Source organism: Frieseomelitta varia, unplaced genomic scaffold, assembly GCF_011392965.1.
Source record: "Frieseomelitta varia isolate USP_RPSP 00005682 unplaced genomic scaffold, Fvar_1.2 scaffold_876, whole genome shotgun sequence".
NCBI lineage: Eukaryota > Metazoa > Arthropoda > Insecta > Hymenoptera > Apidae > Frieseomelitta > Frieseomelitta varia.
Window position 1 is genome coordinate 52019 of NW_025110674.1, and position 19305 is coordinate 71323.

The following is a 19305-nucleotide window of genomic DNA, read 5'->3' on the forward strand; positions in this document are numbered from 1 at the left end:
TCCACGGTGATTCTAATTTCCATTCTCGTGGCGAAATCCCTGAAAACAGTTGAACAGTTATCTTCAGCTGTACCTCCTACGATACGATGATATATTTGTGATATATTTACAGCTTTTACATTGTCCTTATTTGTCCGCTCTTTTTGTCGCCTGCTGAGAATGTCAATCCTCGCAGCTGAAGTCGCGAGATTTTTTATAAAAATCGAGGAAAAAAACGAAAAACGGCTCTCGCCTCTCCGTTCACGTGTACGGTGATTCTAACTTTCATTCTCGTGGCGAAATCCCTGAAAACAGTTGAACAGTTATCTTCAGCTATACCTCCTACGATACGATGGTATATTTGTGATATATTTACAGCTTTTACATTGTCCTTATTTGTCCGCTCTTTTTGTCGCCTGCTGAGAATGTCAATCGTCACAGCTGAAGTCGCGAAATTTTTTGTAAAAAACGAGGAAAGAAACGAAAAACGGCTCTCGCCTCTCCGTTCACGTGCACGGTGATTCTAATTTCCATTCTCGTGGCGAAATCTCTGAAAACAGTTGAATAGTTATCTTCAGCTGTACCTCCTACGATACGATGATATATTTGTGATATATTTACAGCTTTTACATTGTCCTTATTTGTCCGCTCTTTTTGTCGCCTGCTGAGAATGTCAATCCTCGCAGCTGAAGTCGCGAGATTTTTTATAAAAATCGAGGAAAAAAACGAAAAACGGCTCTCGCCTCTCCGTTCACGTGCACGGTGATTCTAACTTTCATTCTCGTGGCGAAATCCCTGAAAACAGTTGAACAGTTATCTTCAGCTATACCTCCTACGATACGATGGTATATTTGTGATATATTTACAGCTTTTACATTGTCCTTATTTGTCCGCTCTTTTTGTCGCCTGCTGAGAATGTCAATCCTCGCAGCTGAAGTCGCCAGATTTTGTAAAAATCGAGGGAAAAAAGTATGCTCTCGCCTCTCCGTTCAGTTCCAATTTCCAAAGAACGGCCGAGCGGAGAGGCGCGGCGTGAGCCTGTCAGCCGAAATAGGCGTTATTTCTGAGCGGTCGCGATCATATTATTAAAGCGTCGCTGGCGCGGAGATCGAAGAGGAATGTCGTGTACCGAATGTTGATACAGCTGAGTGGTCGTCCCGGCAGGTACTCGGCCGGCTTGCTTCGGCTTCTGTTTGGCATGCCGTGGGGTCTCGCTCGTCGTATTGAATCCCCCTCGGACAGAAACGCGGGGAGACGAGGGAGACAGCAGTTCTCGATGTTGACGTGGCTCGACAGTGCCTCGGCTGGAACCCTGTGGTCCACGGTAGCTGGTACTGTTTATTCGTAATAAGAGAGAAAGAGAGAGAGAGAGAGAGAGAGTCTCCGGCTGCTAGAGTACGAGTATGCTCGAATGCTGATCATGAGGTATCGCGCGGGTTAAGTACCTGCTGTGCCTACCGAGCCCACGTGTTTGCTTGGAACACAGAAGCCGAGCCACGACGTCGTCCCACGTCTTCTGTACGCTACGTTCGTCGTACACAGTCTGTGCACCTACATGTGGACTGAGTTTACACACCGGCGGATCAGGTAGACTAGGCTGTCGTTTCTTTCTCGGACCAGTGTGACGGATGTCAGAGAAATTACAGGCAACGCTTCTAGGATCTTGCTCCCCATTTCTTAATGGGCAGAGATGAGACACGAGTTTTCTGGAAATGATGATCAAGCGATTCTACCGAGTGAATGGTGTCGTTGTAGTTTAAATTCTGCTGAAACGTACCTACCTCGCCCACCATTTCTCTGATCAAATCCATGGAAAAACCATCTACTTGGGTTAGGTGTAATCGAAAGAGTAATCCAATTTTTGTGTTGCAGAGCGCTAGTTCGCCGCGACGGGTGGCTGTGCCGGTGCTGGTGAAAGACGGCAAGCCATGCGGAAGCGGCGGCGGAGGCGGGAACGAGGGTAGCCGCGGCGGACCAAGCGCGGCCTTGGCAAGTCCAGCGCCTCACATGACCGCGGCGTCGAGTCCTCACGGCTCTCATCACGCGGCCTCCTCGGTGCCTCATCACTCGGTGGTCGGTGTGAACCACGTGATAACGTCCAGCCAGAGTCTCCAGCATTGCTCGTACTCGAGGACCGGTGCCCAGCAGAGCATGCAGCAGCAGCAGCAGCCACAATGCGGCGCGTACCTGCCGTTCCAAGGCCGGGCCTGGTAGTACATGCCATCCGCGGCGGGGGCCAACCCCTCCGTCGCAGGTCCAGCTGCCTGGTACCCCATGGAAGACAGCCCCTAGAGACAGTCCTGCTGCGTCGCGCGCTCCGACCTCTGTGAGTCGTTTCTAGAACAGCTCGCCTCGACTGGCTGCTCATTGGAATTGAACGACGAGACTGATCTAGAGGACACTGTCCTTCCCTGGTGACGAGAATGCTCACCCGCAGACACTGGATAAAAGAGAGACACTCTCGGTGACGGTTGTTGTCGTCATCGAAATAACGTTTCAACGAAATCGACTTGTTCCAATAGATACATTGACAAACTGTGCACGCTGATGATTTTCTGCGCGAGCCGCAGGGCGGTTGCTAGGAGTCAGTGATCAGTCAGTGAAGTATTATACCGTGAAGGATCCTCTGTGCGAATCGCTCGAGTGTCGGTTGAAACATTTGGATCAACGGCAGTTGTCTTGAATCTTCCCCTCCCCCGAGTCGATGGATCTTGACGGATCTGAAAGAAATTGGGATGATAAATATATCGAGTAAGCCTCAAACGTAAGACGCAACGTACTTACATCGGTTTTGTCGTTTATTTCGACGCTTTTGTTATTTTAGAAATGTAATGCTCGACTTCTGTTCTGTTGTCTTGCCGGAGAGCGTGGAAGGTCCTTCCAATCATTGAATATTCAATCTGATTCCACCTTGGCAAGACAGATTCGACACGTGTCAGTGAATAGAAACGAGGTTCGAGCAATTTCTAATGTTTAATTTATCTGTGAAATCTATCTCAATCCTCTTGGTTAGGGTAAATCTTGATTTGTCACAAACGTAACGTTGAACAGCTTCATCCTTGAAGGAACGAAAGCTGAATCGACAGGGAAAACTTTTTATTTTGCGATACGCACGAATTGTAATTGTTTGAAATTGCACGGAGGCGAACGTGACGTGGCTTCGAAACAGGAATTGTTCGCGAAATTATGCGCCGAGAAACACCGTGTGGGCTCCCGGATTACGCGCGTTAACGAGCGTAATTGACTTTAAACACGGGTAAATTTGGCTTCACTTCGCAATCAAAAGAGGCAACGCGTCGGGAAAGGATTGCAGGTGTGCGGGGCGTACTCGAAAACACGTCGATTCCAATTGCGAGAAACCGTACACCGGTTCTGTCCACCGCGTGTGTCACCGGAGACGCACTTTCGCGACATTGTTGCGTTGCAGCAACACATATCCTCGAGGAGGGGCTCGAGTTTCCATTGGGACAGGGAACAACACCGGTTCAGCGAAAACTAACTTCGAAATTTCCAATTATTTCCAGTTGTTCCGCTCCGATAGATCAAAGAATTAATCTGTCCAGATTAATTCAATTCATTCTTTTTCTTTTTTTTTTTTTTCTTTTTTCTGTAAACTCTTGTTGCACAGTGAAAATTTCTCGGAATTCTTGTAATCCTAATTTGTCAAATTGTAATATGAAGAGGAAGCCGATGAATCGAAACGAGCTCGAAATCGAGTGAATCGTCTTTGGATCGCGATCCTCGGGGAGGAGCTGAGGCATTGCTGAGAATGCGTTGGAATTCTGGAAACCTAAAAGCAGAAAAGAGAGAAAGAAAAATAACTCAGAACGTGCGTCAATAAAAATCAGACAAACTTGAAAACAACAAAACGGGGAAGCGCAAAATTTTTACACGAATTTCTCGACACTTCGACGAGAATCTTTTTTTTTTTTCTCCCCCAATACTTTAATCAAATTACCTCAACATTAAAATTAAAGTCGCGTAATCTCTGATTACTCGAGTAAAATAATTCTCGATTACAGAGATTAAAAATTACCGCAAAAAGATTAACAATTTCCATTCGTATAAATTCAGCACCCGTGATAATCAATCCACAGTTATTCTCGAGAAAAATTTTTCTAAACTCTTTTGCATCTAGGTTCGCCGCCATTCCAGAGGCCCGACTTATCCTTGAACACCTTACCTTGTGATACCACCCTAATGTACAGAATACGATTGCAATACCGAGGAAACGGGGGCGAGGGGCGAAGAACATTCGGTCGTTTGAATTTCGCTCGTTCTCTCTCGACAAAACACACCGAACCGCGAACTGCAAACCATACCACGATTTCTCTACGAGCAACTGGTTCAATGGAACAGTGAAAACTGTTCCTCGGCGAAAAATCGGCCGCCAGAGTCGCCGAGATACGTACGGTACGTCCGCGAGTATTCGCGTCGAAAGGAAGTGGCACGTGTTCTTTCAGTTTTCGCGCGAAACCCTTCTGAGAAAAGGGGAGGGGGGGGGAGGGGGAGCTGAAAAAGCGTGCACGAGCATGAGTTACGTACGTGAGAATCGCGAGTGGTCGAAACGGATTAATCGACCCGCGGTTAGGTTGGTGGTGGCGCGTGGGGTTTTGTTCAATTGAAACGACTCGGATCCAACCGTCTCTCCTTTCTTTTCCTCTTCGCATGGAAACGGTGAAATCGTGTCGCGAGGCGTGTTCCAGGCGGGGGACACGCGTGTACATAGTTAGAGATGTATATTACACGAGATGTGTATTTGTCGCATCCGTCGCGAGAATTGTGGCGTGGTGTCGTTCGACACGTAGTAGGAGGAGGAGGAGGAGAGGAATCGATTTTCCACGGTCAACAACGACAACAACGACAACGACGACGACGACGACGACGACGACTACGAGGACGAAGACGAAAACAAAACCTGCCGGATGTGAAAAGAAAAGTGAGAGCGAAAGAGTGAGAGTGAGAGTGAGAATGAGAGAGAGAGAGAGAGAGAGAGAGTGAGGTGATGTGATGTGCGCGCTGTGATAACGAGGTCACAGATGGTGTAAATATAATTTCTGGTATGCTGATATTTAGACGCATACGCGACAAAGGTAGCGGCGGGAGAAAGAATTATGAAAGAGTGAAATGGTAAAAAAAATGTCGAGCCCGATGTTGAAAAAGTGGGTGAATTTCGCCGTCGACGCACCGCAAAGCGGGGCGTTCGTGTTCTACTGTAAAACAATTAGCAAAGTCGAGCATTATTGACATTAATATAACACACACACACACACACGCGCACACACACACGAAACTCTGTACACAGACGGATGATACATGTACACATTAATCACACACGTACACACAGGTACAGCGAAAAAAAAACAAAAAGAAAAAAAAAGAAAAAAAAAAAAGCGTAAAAGTATAACGATTGACGAATAGCGAGTAGCGTGTGATGGTGAAGAAAAATTTAGAGATTATTACAAAGTTTTGTAAATAATGACAGAGATATTAATAAAACGATACTTATTCAAAGGGACGAGGCTTGCTGTGTAGAATACCTGCCGAGTCGAGTACGCGTCTCAATCCTATCCTATCCTAATCTCGTCTCTCCTCTTTCTTCCTGTTGACCTTCGCGAGAGGTTCAAATACACCTGCATGGATTAACAACGAGTCCAAAATATCTATAATTCTACTATGAAACTCTGTTTTTTTTTTTTTTTAACACACATTCACTGATTAAGCAAGAAGGCCCAGATGTATGCATAAATGCCAGATTTTCTAAAGATACTTCATACAGAAAGAGAGAGAGAGAGAAGTATCCATGTACTTTATTAATTATTAATCCGACTCATCCCTAAGATAACCAACTGTAACATTCGTCAGGAATCATGGAGCATATTTCTCAAAAAGGTCGATTGATTACCCTCCCTTATATAGGTAAAGAACTCGACATCCCAATCAAATCCAACGAATGATTCTGCACGCCTCCTGTCCAACGGAGGGGAAGAGGGCTGAGAATGTTTCATTACATCTCCGACGATTTTTTTTTCTCATCCTTGCCGGTTTCTCTCTCATGGTGCGGAACGAACTAGCCTTGCGACTAGTGCCATGGAAACACCCTCTCGCGAGCCAGCGTCGCGTGTTCCTGGCCCGGTAACGTCGTAACCCCCTTAGAAAATGCGACGGTGTAGCTCTACGATTATTAAGGTAAGCCGATCTTCTCGATAGGTGAAGGTTAATGCCCGGGACACAGGTGGTGAAGAGAAGCCACCGGCAGGAGCGCCGGGCCGGGCTGTTATTGGATATTTGCCGAGGGTCTGCCGCCAGCCGGGACTTAACCCCACCGTAGGGTAGAGGATTCCGGCGATTTATCAAGAGCACCGTGACTAATTGCTCCTGGAAGAGCGGGATACAGGTACACGACGGGCGCAAGTAGTACGTACGCCCGCACGCGCGCGCAATTTACCGGGTCAAAAGGGAAAGGTTGCCCAGCAGAAAACTGTTTTCGACTTCCGTGGCGGAAGTGAGATTAATGAAAGCCCCGAGGGGGGAACCGGCCATACTCTTCGTTCCTCTCTTTTTCTTCCCTGCGGCCAAAAGGCACGTCGCCTTATATTATGAAATTATTAAATCGGCGAATTACCGTCGCCAACTGACGACGATTACCACTTCAACGTCTTTTTCTTCCCTGGATCTGTGTGGTTACCCTTCTGCAAGATCTAAAGCGAAGGAGAGTATATATATCACGTTAATTGCATAATAATAGCGTTGAATGTTCTCATTGGCACGATTGTTTAGAATGTATAATAATTCTAACACTTACTATAACTTGTAGCTCTGCAAACAGGTATGTCACTTGGCTCGTGTGTTACAGAAACCAATTCCTAAAAAAGAGAAGACGAGTTAACACTCTAAAGGAGAGAGTTGTTCTTTTATTTGTATTGTAATTTGTCGTAGGAATCAAGTAAGTAGGTGTATTCGAGTAACCTGTTCAGGATTGTACGCGGTTCCAAATTCGCGTTAACAATTACATCATAACGAAGAATGGAAAAATGGAAGAAGAAGGTAGTAGTACACGTTCCGCGCTCGATGCTGTCATCGCGCGCGTGTCGCCACTTTATATATGTGTGTGTGTATGTGTGCGTACACCGCGTCATGACATACGAGAGGTCCTGACGATGACAGGCCTCTGCTTCTGGTGGTCACTCTTATACACTGGTATCCCATATCGCACCCCACACACCCCTCTCTTTCTCTCACTATGCCCGCCATTATCATATTTATTAACTGCCGCTCGACGCTTATACCTACACCTATTCGCTGCCATTCCTATATAATATAATCTGTGCCAGTGACAGCAGCACGTGGCTCCATCCGCTTTCCCTCACCCCATTCACCCTCGTCCGGCTAAACCTCCAGCCTCTATCTTTCATGTTATTATTTCTCTCTTTCCCCCTTCCTTCGACGCTGTCGCTCTTATTAGCTGGATCACGGATTCGTTGCTCGATACGATTACCGAGCACGACGGGTTTTTGCTCATTTCTGACGACCATTGTGGGACGTAGGAAATCGATAGGAGTATTCACTTTGCGTACTACAGGATGATCGTTTTCAGAAGGAAATGTAGACTCATCTAAAACAAATATTCCGAATATAGAATATATTTTTATGATGTTTTAGAACGAAATAATTTTCGTTACAAATCGTGGAACCAACTCGTGGAATTTAAATTTCCAATGTTCCGCGCAGTTTCTCGCGGAAGCGTGGCACGTGCGAGCCTCGTCTACGCGATTTCTTCGCTCCGATTGTAAATTCATGAAGGAAGAAGAGAGGAACTCGAATGTCCCACGTTGGAACCCCGTTCATGAATACCAAGCCGGCGAAAACATGGGGCTGTTTCGATCTAAGACGCGAACGCGAGGCAAGGGTGGTCCTTAGCCTCGATGCTAATGTCGTCTTCCTCCCTTGATAGAGCTGCGAGAGTCTAATGCATTGCAAAGGGTTGCCAAGCAGATTCCTGACACTCGTGTCACATTCATTGATTCCAATGAAACAAAATTTCCAGAGGTCAAGTGCCAATACACTGGTTTGCTGAAACATTTGCGACACATTCATTCATTCGCTCAACCTCTTGCGCTGGAACGACGTGCCACGCACGTCGACGCAATTTTCTGTCCCAAATTGCAACATTTCCTCAGTTTTAAGTATATTTGTAATATATTTACATAAGTTTGTTACTTCTTAATAATTTCTAGCCAGTGACATCATGCCGACGAGTTCAGTGGAAGAAGAAAGCGACGAATTACGCATTGTATTACGGTTCGGTCACTCGTTATGGTCCGCGAACCAGTTGCCAGCGCGAGAGCTTGAAGGTTCAGATATTCTATCCGGCAGAATTGCCGATAACAATTACAAATTCCGAAGGCTCCGTGTACAACGTGCACCTGTACAAAGTTGAACGTTAACTTTCAATATTAAAATTTGATATTGAAATCGACTTGAAACTGAAGGTCGTAGAGTCTTGAAAAAAAAATTCGTTTCCACCTTTTCGCGTTTTCCATCCAATTCCGGGTATAAGTCAATCAGTCGTTGCCGCGGCGTTTCCCTGGGCGCGTTATTGAATTGGAAATTTCCGGCCGGGGGACAAAGAGTCGATTTCATTTGAAATCATGCCGCGGATCTCATAGACTTCCATTCAAACAGGTAGAAATGCAGATTGCCGGCGACACAAAGCATTCCAGTCGGGATAACCGAACTGGATAACGGGTCCAGATATTGCTACTTGACTCCCTCGCCCTGCAGGTAATTGCTATGCCAGAATGCCTTTGCCATCCATGCCGTCAGGGAATTTGCGATATTCCCTCGTTCACCGTATGTAAGATATATATAAATATATATATACACACAAGTGCAGCCGATTGCGCCACCTGAAACATATTTTCTCTCGATGCGTTATTAAATCTCAATTTTCGAACAAAAGGATCGGTGAAACTCAAAATCATCCCACATCGTAAGGAACAAATCTCCCTGTCGACATAGCCATAGAAATTATTTTAAACAGAGTTTCCAAACGTTTCTGTAGTTTCTTTCGTATTTTATATTTTGGCAAAGATTCATTCATTATTTATCAAATGCTTTTCCAATAAGAGAGTCAGATCACGTGTTTATTCATACTCGTACTTACTGCTTGTTCAAAAACTTGATCGAAATACGACACGTTTCAAGGCGTTGGTACACCTCTATCTACTCTCATTATCGTGAATATCAAGGAACTAACTACCAATTGCAAAAATATCAAATACGCGCAGAAAGAGAGAGAGAGAGAGAAAAAAGGACGCGATCTTCATAATATTCCAGTCTCATAGCACGCAAGTAAGACTCACTGGGATATATTACAGGTACGTCTATTTAGGTGGTAAAGCAAGGGAGTTGAAAAAAAACCGAACAACAGAGTCGAATGGAAAGTGTTCGATGCTCGATGCACTCGCGGGATTTGTTCTTCGTCCATGGAACCTCGTCGACAAATAATGAAGTGCACTCTATCAAAGACGAAGACGGAAAATAAATGGAGAGAAAGTCGAAGCGCGGTTTTGTTCGGGGCTCTCGGCTCAACGCCACGCGGCGTTCAATGTCACGGCATATAAGAAATCGGTTTGGTCGACGATCGGCCGAAGAAAACTCGGCACGGAGCCTACTGTCTGTGACCTATGTCCGAGCGTGCGACGTCATGGTGTCACCCACACGAGCCCAGAGATCAGCGACTTAGTTGCGTGTATACACAGGCCGGAGTACGCGTGTGCGTTTCCGGCCGGTAGCGAAAATCGCGCATTGGAAACGGTGGGGAAACGCGGCTCCGCCTCTGGTTGGAGCTACCTCTCCGTGAACACGCCCCGCAGATACGCCCCTGGAGCGACGCCAGTTGCGTGGGCGAGTTTGACCTCCAGAAGTAAATCGCTCGCGAAGACGATGGAAAATGTTTCTTTGTGACAGCCGGGCTTTCTACCTACTGACCGAGACTTTCTTTTTCGCGCTCTTTTCTCTCTCACCCTTTAAACTTACCCGTCAGAAAAGGTGACCACTGATCGATCCGCGTTACAGCCGTTCTGGATCATTTGTTGTCCACGCCAATGAGATTATTCAACAACGTGACCGTATTGGAAGATTATTAAAAATTGTTGATACCTATAAATTTTGTCGACCTTTTTTTCTTTTTTTTCTTTGATTGGAAAAGTGCCTTGAACGTGAACCCATTAAAAAGGTTATCAAAAATCAATAATTGATCAATGTACGGAAACCTAGGAATTATGTCAAACGATCTTTTTCTTTCTCCTTTTTTCAACCGTCGTTGATTGGAGCAGCGCCTTGTCATTTGCCCGTTTGTACTATTGATCGTGCAAACATCAGCCTCGGTGGAGACAGCACCGCGTGTGCATTTCTTCGATAGAAGGCGCAGCGCCGAACAAATTTGGCGGGACAACTATTCGGTCCGTTATTAATTCTCAATTCTCACTGGCAAGGAACGAGACTGGCGCAGGAGTTCGATCCCCGAACATGGTCGGCCGACGCCCGAGAAAACAGTTGCTACGGTACAAAAGCTTGACGCGGCGTGTATAACGAGCACTTAAGCACTCGACAACAACGGTCGGACTCGAAAATGTCATAAGATGGCATTGTACCGAGAGAGGCCACTCGTCGGCCCGTTGGCGCGTACACGATGGTATATTGTTTATCGAGCAGAAGGTAGTACACGGGGTGCACGGGCAACGCTTTTGTAAAAATTAAGACCGCGCGCTTTCGGTGGCCGTGACATGAACGGCATATGCCTATCGGCTATTCGGTGAACTCTCAAGAGGTTATGTTCGAACGGCGAAGGAAAATCGCGAGATCGGAAGGTTCCCACACACGGCGAGGCCACCAGGGGCGAGCTATGCCAGCTTCTGCACGGCGTTCTGCGTCACCCCACGACAGGGTGACGATATACCGGTGGCATTCGTCGCTCTTTTTTTCCATACGAGCGAGACTGGTGTCGTTATTTCCGCGAGACTGGACAACCGAAGTCAAGGAATCGACGTGACGCGAGCAGGGGGCCTGTTTCGCACGGGGGGTCAACCACGGAATCTGCTAGCGCTATGCAGGTGAAGCCCTTGTCGGTAACTGGTACGGGACATTATCGACAGGCGGGTGCCCCGCGCGGGAAACCTCGCGGGGGGCCGCATCTCGTCACCTTCCTCTCTTTTTCCTATCCGATTGCTCACTCCACTACCGAAACCGTCAATCCTACGCTCGACCGTTTTCTCGATCGTTGGATGTTCGTATAAAAAAATGTCTAATATGTGTAACCATCATTTTTTTGCAATCTAAAATATATAATTTTTTCTTCAAGTCATTAGATCTTTGCATCTTATTGACCAAATTTTTCCTAGATCAAGATGGCGGACTGCTACATTTACGTATTTACGATTATATCGATTTATATTTTATTGTTCAAATTATCCCTAGATCAGTATAGCGTATTGCTAGGTATTTATAATATTAATTAAATTATATTAGATTTGTATTTTATTGATCAAATTATAGATCAAGATGGCTACATATATGTAGGTATTTATATTAATTAAATTATTTTTAGGTTAATACAATTAAATTATTTTTAGGTTAATACATAATAATTTCAACACATACTGATTTCAATTGACTCACTGTCTGACTAAATTAACATAATCATTAAGAAACTACGCAACTAACCTTTTCTATGCTCGTCTATTATCATTAAATATTCCGGTCGGGTATTTTTCTTCGAGGCGTCTAAATATACGTCTTACGTACATATATCGGCAGGTTGCTTCTTGATCAACAAGACGTGGCGATTATTTTTGTCGGTTTCGATCGACTGGTTCGAAATGACAGTACTAGAACTCTGTCGAAACAACCTCCGTCTTTTTATTGACGTACAGCAAAAGTAAAATTACTATCTCGTTTAGACACGAAGGACGTACGCGGAGACACAACGTGCCGAAAGTACGGCGAGGGATCCGGGCTTCGAGGGAGGGTAGCGATCGAGCACTTGAGCACGAGCTGAAGAAGAAATGCGGGGAGAACAATGGGCTAGAGGTAACCAGGAGCCGGTGCTGCGTCATCCCGGTATCCGAGCCCGTCTCCGTCGACGTGGTAACGAGGTGCACATCAAGCAAAGGGCTCACCTTCCCGCGACCCATCACGAAAACCGACCACCCACTGTCTCTTCCAACTATGATCGCGTTACTTCGCTGATGAACGTCTCGTCACCGAGAGCGCCACGAGATAATCTGATCCCACGATCAGCGAACGCTTAATCAACGATGAATATCGCACTGTCGATCGAACGCCATCTCTGGATTATTGATCGTTATATCACTGACGTCATTTGTAGATCCACGTTTGCTATTCGCTTACGGTCTCGTTTCTACGCGATCGCCGAAAGTAGATTACCTAATTTCCTGCTTCGAATCAGAGATGGCACTTTGCGTGCACGGAAATACGTACAGAGACATCGTAAGAGGAAAATTTGGCCCGTAAGTGTACGATCTTTAACCTTCTTCGAATTGGGTCGACTTCCGTTCTCTCGTAGAACGTAAGTTTCGGAGCGTGTACAGAAATTTATCCAGCAGCTGCTTGATCTTTCCGCGTGGCTTCGTGCTACACGAGCGACCATAGACGGACTCGGCCAATGCGTGCTTATCAAACACAGGCCGGCACAGTTGGCGCGAAACGAAGAGAGCGATACGCACGAATGAGGAAGAGGACAGAGTAAGGCAAATCACGCGGAGACCAGGCGAGACGAGAGAGAAAGAGAAACGAGAGAAGGAAAGAGAGTGGCTACTTGGCATTTACATCCGCCATCCATTTTGCACGCCGGTACTTCACTCTCTATTCTTTACCTTTAGGTGCCTGCACCCGTGTACGAATATACACAAACGCGCGTGCGCGTTCGCACGTACATACACACCGGCATCGCTGCGTCAACGTATGTATGTCCCGTATGTGCAGTACAACACGGGTTGCTGCGTTTTTACGTTGCCCAAGAGCGACGCGTGGTGGTGGTGTACACCACCATGGCGCAAGGGAAAGCGCGTGAGAGAGCACGCCGGCTCTTCGGGGGAGAAGGAAACGTGAAAGAAACGGGGAGAAGAAGACGAAGCACGGGGAGAAGAAAAGAGAGAAAAGAAGAAGAAAAAGGGCCGAAGAAGGGAGGAGAATACACGAAGGGAGAGAAGAGAACTCGGATGTGCCGTGGAGCAGAGTCGTGTGAGGTGAGGGCGCACCTGGACCTTCTTCTCCATGGGCGTACAAGGGCTCTCACTGCCTTCCACTCCACGATTCAACCACCCAACGGACTGCCTCCAGTTACGTGCACCAAAGTTTCTTCTTTCTCTGTTTTCGCCTCTCTCTCTCTCTCTCCCTCCCTTTCGCCCGATTCTCTCCCTTCTGTCTCTTTTCCCGCTTCTGTTTTTCCGCCGTTGTTTTTATGTTTTCTCTTTTCCTCAGCCACACAGATCGCACGAGTGCATTGGAATCTACGTCCGCCGGCGTAAACGCGTTTTACATCGGCTTTGCTGGAGAGAGCGACGCTTGGTATTTTGTGAAAAAAATCGTGCTTCTCCGGTGTTACATAAAAAAAAAAGAGAAAAAGAAAAAGAGAAAAAAAAATGGGCGAGAGAGAAAGAGTATGGAAAATGGTTTGGAAGGAACGATACATTTTGGAGAATCGTTGAACCGAATTCGAGGATCGCAGAAAGAGAGAGGAGAGGGATATTGAATTTTGAACGACCCCCTGCAAATATTCAAATTTACTTTTTCACGCTGATTTCTTTTCGTTACTTTTGCAGGTAACACCAACAACGGTTCGGTAAAATAAATCTCACATTCGTCGTGGCTTGAAAAAAGGAAAAAAAAGGAACGAGCATTAACGCAAGCAAGTACTCTGAGATAAAAAATAACAAGGCCAGGCTTAAATTAATTTACGCTCGTCTTTGAGACGCAAGGCACCGAGAGGAAAGGAGACACGCGAGTGTTGTCCGAGCGAATTCGAGTCGAGTAGGAAATGCTCCGAGACTCGTATACGTGCCGGGTATGGAAAGCGTAGTAGAGTGAACGCATTACACGCAAGCGACGACTCGTACTCGATGAAGATGTAAGGGCCGCATTGTGTCCTGCACTGTCGAGAGAACTCGAGAATAAAAGAAGAGAGAAGGAGAAAGTATGCGATGTGTACTTACATACGCGGCGGGGAGAGAAAGAGAGAGAGAGAGAGGAAGACCAGGAACCGCAACTACTAACGTGGGGTAGATCTCGCCGCGGATAGTGCTTTATTTCATCAAAGGGACAACAAGGAAGCCGAGATAACGCCGCATGCTTCACAGAAAGGAGCACTTCGGAGTGGAGGAGTATGCGCGGCACGCACGACGTGGCTCGATCATCCATAATCGCGTGCAGACGCAATAACCGAGCTCGAGATATATCCCCCGCGAAATTCCTCAAAGAGGAACACAACGTTCCATCGAGTAACATCGGTAGACGTAACTTTTGCAGGTATGAAGCGGGCTAGAAATTCTTCTTGGGACAACGAATAAATTTTAATCTGTCTTTAAAAAATGATTATGCTAGATTGCTAACGTTTTAGGTAAATTTTGAAGCTGATTACGTTACCGGAGCAAGATCTGCTTGTAGAAACTGCTGGATGACCATTTCGGACAGAGAAGCGAAACGAAGGAATGAAAAGAGTGATGAGAACATTGTGAGAGGCTCGGGCCGAAAGAGTTGTTTACACTTATTGTTAGGTGCTCATGCGGGCTATCGGAAGTATCGGCTCCGGTGCAACTTTATGCGGGCAATGGAAATTAAATGGGCCGTGCAGGACGCAATGCTCTGCCCATTGTGAGATGTTTATCGGAAATTCTTCGACACACAAATATTGCGTGTCGCGCAAATATTTTCTTAGAACTGTTACCTCGTCTCGGAGAGAGAATTCTCTAGGAAAGAATCAAGACAGAAATGTTTCTCTCTCTGCTACGCGTCGCGTCGCGTTGCGTCGCGTTTTCTAATCAGCATGTCGCAAACGAAATCTGCGCCGATTTTGCAAAGTTTGTCCGACTAAAGAGATCGAGCGTGGTTTCGATGAAACGGTTCTACAACATGGGTTCCAGATTTCAGGGTGACAATAGAGGACCAAAGAGACTGAGAGAGAAGGGAAGAGAGAACAAGAGCGTTGCTCGCTATTGTTTTCTCGAGTGGCACTCGCTGGTTCAATGCTCGCCCGCTCTGGTAGACCGGTACCAGATGTACCCGAACCGCCTGGTTTCAGCCGTGATACCACACCACGCTATTCATCGCCATTATGGCTTCCAGTATCCTAAAATTTTCTTTATTTTTCGTGCACAAAAAACACAGACACCTTGGAAATTTCACGGCGATAAGAACTGATTTTATTTCTCTTTGTTTCAGACAAGGATTGGATCGAGAGGATTGATGAACATAGAACCAACTAAATCGTATATATATATATATTTTTTTTTTTTTTTTTCTTCAAGTGAATACAATATAAAAGTCTCCTTGTGTAACGTGCAAGTTGTTGTAATGAAAAAGCTTTACAGATTTCCTCGCTTGATTATACACCAACGATATGTACGAACGATCGAGGCTGCGGCCTCGGTACAGAAAGTAATCTGTCAAACGAAGAGAATCAAAATTTTTTCGAAACGACGTCGCTCGTCAAAATCCCATGTCCCGTGAAAAAAAATATTTCTCGATCTCTTCAATGTGATTTAACTTTCTTGCTCGTGAAGGTGTTTGTTCAATATTTTGATTAGGACGAGAGCTAAAAGAAAATAAGCAGGCAATGTTCGTCTCGTCAAATATTCTGTATTACAATCAATAGTTATTGTTGCGTTGTTATAATTCAGAATGCCTGTATAATTCACAGTTCCTGTATCGATAGTGACAAGAGCAATCTTCATTGGAACTTGAGAAAACTCTTGCTAGAGTTAAGAGACTCGTAACTTATCAGTGTTATGATTCATTCATCGATATCGACGAACTTTGTCGCAAAATGAAAAAGGGAAAACGAAAAGAACGATACCAAGCTGCGCTGATCGACAATAAACACGCGAGTCAACGATACACATAACATAATTGCTGGAATTTTTGATTGTACAATGAAATTTTGGTAAAGAAATTGTACTCGCCTAAAGATTGCCACTTCTACTTAAAACTTTCACAACAGTCCAAGTCATGGCAATCTTTCTAGCGCCTTATCGTGATATCATACATTCCTTTCTTTTTCTTTTGTGTGTTTGCACTGGAGTTAATTCATATAAAATTACACTTGATAGGTTTCTTACGTTGCTAAGTTGTGAATAATAGCCGCCATCGCAGATCAGATTATGCGTCTAACCTACGTCTTTCCATTAAAAGAAGAAGAAAGAAAAAAGAAAATTGCAATTATTTGTTATACAGGCGAGTGACAGTGCCGCTGAGTTCAAACGCAGCAAATCATCTTTTCGTGAAAAACGAGTGCTGGAATGAGACCAACGTACGCCACGACGCTCGCGGTGAGATAAATCCTTGCCCCTTAAGCATAGTTCCACGATTCCGAGTGAATTCAGAAATCACTCGAACGCGGAATTCCTTATAAAATTAAATTGCAGATCCACGATGGCGTTAGTCGGACAAAAATCTACGACGACCGTCTCCAGCCTCCTCCCCTGTTTGCTCCTCCACTTCCCCCGCTATTCCCCTGGTAGTTGGAAGAATAGTTCTGGAACACAGTAGAAAATTATCAGGTTTATACGACGAATGCATTTTATATACAGGTACACAATATATATATATATTCAACTGAACCTTTTTTTATATGAATATTTGAACTTTTGAAATATTACTCAAGGGAAGTAAGAATAGTTCTTATGAGTAATGTCGTATTATATAGTAATATTATTAATATTATATTATATAGTAATAGTAATATTGTATTATTATATATTGTTAATTTTATATTACATAATAATAGTAATATTATATTATATAGTAATGATAATATTATATTATATAATATAGTAATAGTAATATTATATTATATATTATTAATATTATATTACATAATAACAGTAATATTATATTTTTATATTATTAATTTATTTATTACACAATAATAGTAATGTTATATTATTATATATTATTAATATTATATTATATAGTAATAATAATATTATATTATTATATATTATTAATATTATATTATATAGTAATAATAATATTATATTATTATATATTATTAATATTATATTACATAATAACAGTAATATTATATTATAGTAATAGTAATATTATATTATATAGTAATAATAATATTATATTACATAATAATAGTAATATTATATTATTATATATTATTAATATTATATTAGTATATATTATTAATATTATATTACACAATAACAGTAATGTTATATTATTATATATTATTAATATTACATTATATAGTCATAGTAATATTATATTATTATAATAAATAGTAAGAACGCTTCTTACAAGTAATATTATTCAATGAAAATTCTTGTAACAAATATTCTTCTTATAAAAAAAAAAGTTCACTTGCAAGGGAAACATTCCTTCGGTTCGTTAATTAATCGCCCCATCAGTTCCAGGAGTTATCATTTAAAATTGAAATAATAAAATCTTACCCGATGCTGATTATACTGCGACCCGTAGCTGTTGTACTGCGGATTCTGGTAATTGTTTCGCCCATACTGTTGGCCGCTGTAATTATTCGTTTGCTGGTACTCCGGGTAACATTGATAATTATGAGGCAGGCCGTACCCTCTCGCCCATGGGCCAGGCGTTATTGGAAGCTGGCTAGATCCTGCACTCTCGTATCTTCCTCCTTGGTAGTCTGTACTCTGGTAACCTGGGACAATCAACCAAAAAACGACACCTGACTATGCAATTGGTTTCAGAATGCAACGAGCAACGCGTCCAAATGTCACGAACTCTTCGCCATCATCATGTGGAATTACCATTGAATGCTTAATTGCTTGAATGAAAACTCGGGTCGAGAATATCTCCGTCTATCGTCGACACGCAAAAGACAAAGAGGGAAACGTAGAACAGAAGGCACAACGTTCACCGTAGACGTCGCGGTGAAAGAGAGAGTTTGGAGCGTGGCGGCGCGTGTCCTGTGTTCCCTCGAATAGTATGTAAACGCGCGTGCACAGCCACGGAGGACGAAAACGGAACGGAACGGCGACGGCCGAAGTATTCGTCAGCATCGCGAAACGTCATAATGGAGGCTCGATGCTAATAACGGATTTTCGAAAGGGCAATGCGCCCGGTGTAGGCGCGTGTCTCACCCTGCGTGAGTGCATCAGCGATACGAGGAAAATCAGACACGCACGCTGCATCACATACCACAGAAAGAGAGAGAGAGAGAGAGAGAAGGAAGGAAGGATAGGCCCTGGTTATACACACGAATCGTGTCGTTTCAACCCCCGATGTTGGCGGCAGGAAGCAGCAGTCGAATCCTCGTGCGCTGTTGCACACCCACGTAAACACGACTGCCACGGAGGGAAAAAAAAAAGAAAAAAAAAAATTGAAGGTACAATATAATGACGACGCTGACAAAAGAACAAAACGGTTACCAGTGCCTCCCTCCCTCCCCCTTTCTAACTATTTGTCCAGACCTCCCCGTCTTTGACTCTCGCCGTTGAATATTTATAACTCGGTTTCGAATCACGAGATCATGCTTTTTACGGTAGTCAAGGGGCAAGTACGAAATAAGAGAGCGATACAGGCGAGAGCATTGAAAAAAAGAAGAGAGAGAAAGGAGGAAGGGAGGAGGAGGAGGAGGAGGAGGGACCAACGGCCCGTTTTGTTTGATGTATCGCGACGAGTGGAAATCAATTTTAATTGAATTGATTATAAGCTACCCGCGGAGGAGCTCTGCGCGCCGTCGATAAAACTCGGCTCGCTGTGTACAGACCCATGGTCGATGGGGTCGGGCATCGTGCTGCAAGTACTATCCGGGCCGTGGTTTCACGACTTGGCGAACCAAGTACTGCCACGGCAGAAACCGTTCCGGTAATGAAGTTCAAGAATTTCGTATTCATGTATTCCACGTGCGAGCGTCACTCGTTGTCTGGCTATGAATGCATTTAAACCAAGGGACCATCGAACCACTTGCTCCGGCTTAAAGGCTATATTCGAAACGACTGTCTACGATTGAACCGTTGTTCAACCGTTTCTGAGACTCTTCGTCATTTTGTATTAAAGTTTGTATTAAATCCATTTGGATGCAATGCGTGCGTGTCAATG

General features: G+C 44.4%; 2 protein-coding genes and 1 long non-coding RNA gene across 5 annotated transcripts in view; 1 reads left to right on the forward strand and 2 right to left on the reverse strand.

The window, feature by feature from the left end:
* LOC122536906 (homeobox protein Nkx-2.4) overlaps nucleotides 1-13925 on the forward strand; it is a 44502-nt gene extending 30577 nt beyond the window's left edge. The window contains exons 4-5 of one of the 2 annotated variants that reach the window (XR_006308508.1): nucleotides 1852-2574; nucleotides 13914-13925. Coding sequence is in view for 1 of the 2 variants with exons in the window: in XM_043669691.1 (XP_043525626.1) it covers nucleotides 1852-2193 (342 nt within the window). In the remaining variant the exon portion in view is untranslated. Of the gene's footprint in view, nucleotides 1-1851; nucleotides 3607-13913 lie in introns of those variants that run through there. The other variant, XM_043669691.1, reaches the window with a different exon arrangement.
* Nucleotides 6806-8076, reverse strand: LOC122536917. The gene is made up of 3 exons (XR_006308509.1): nucleotides 7678-8076; nucleotides 7350-7594; nucleotides 6806-6845 (listed from the first exon to the last, which is right to left on the reverse strand). It is a non-coding gene; the product is annotated as an uncharacterized LOC122536917 (long non-coding RNA).
* A 1557-nt stretch (nucleotides 13926-15482) lies between the features above and the next one.
* Nucleotides 15483-19305, reverse strand: part of LOC122536903 (5'-3' exoribonuclease 2 homolog) — a 32013-nt gene continuing 28190 nt past the window's right edge. For both annotated transcript variants that reach the window (XM_043669683.1, XM_043669682.1), the window contains exons 16-17: nucleotides 17679-17902; nucleotides 15483-16753 (exon numbers count right to left, since the gene is read on the reverse strand). In XM_043669683.1, coding sequence (XP_043525618.1) covers nucleotides 16673-16753; nucleotides 17679-17902 — 305 coding nt within the window. In that variant the 3' untranslated portion in view covers nucleotides 15483-16672. The remainder of the gene's footprint in view (nucleotides 16754-17678; nucleotides 17903-19305) is intronic.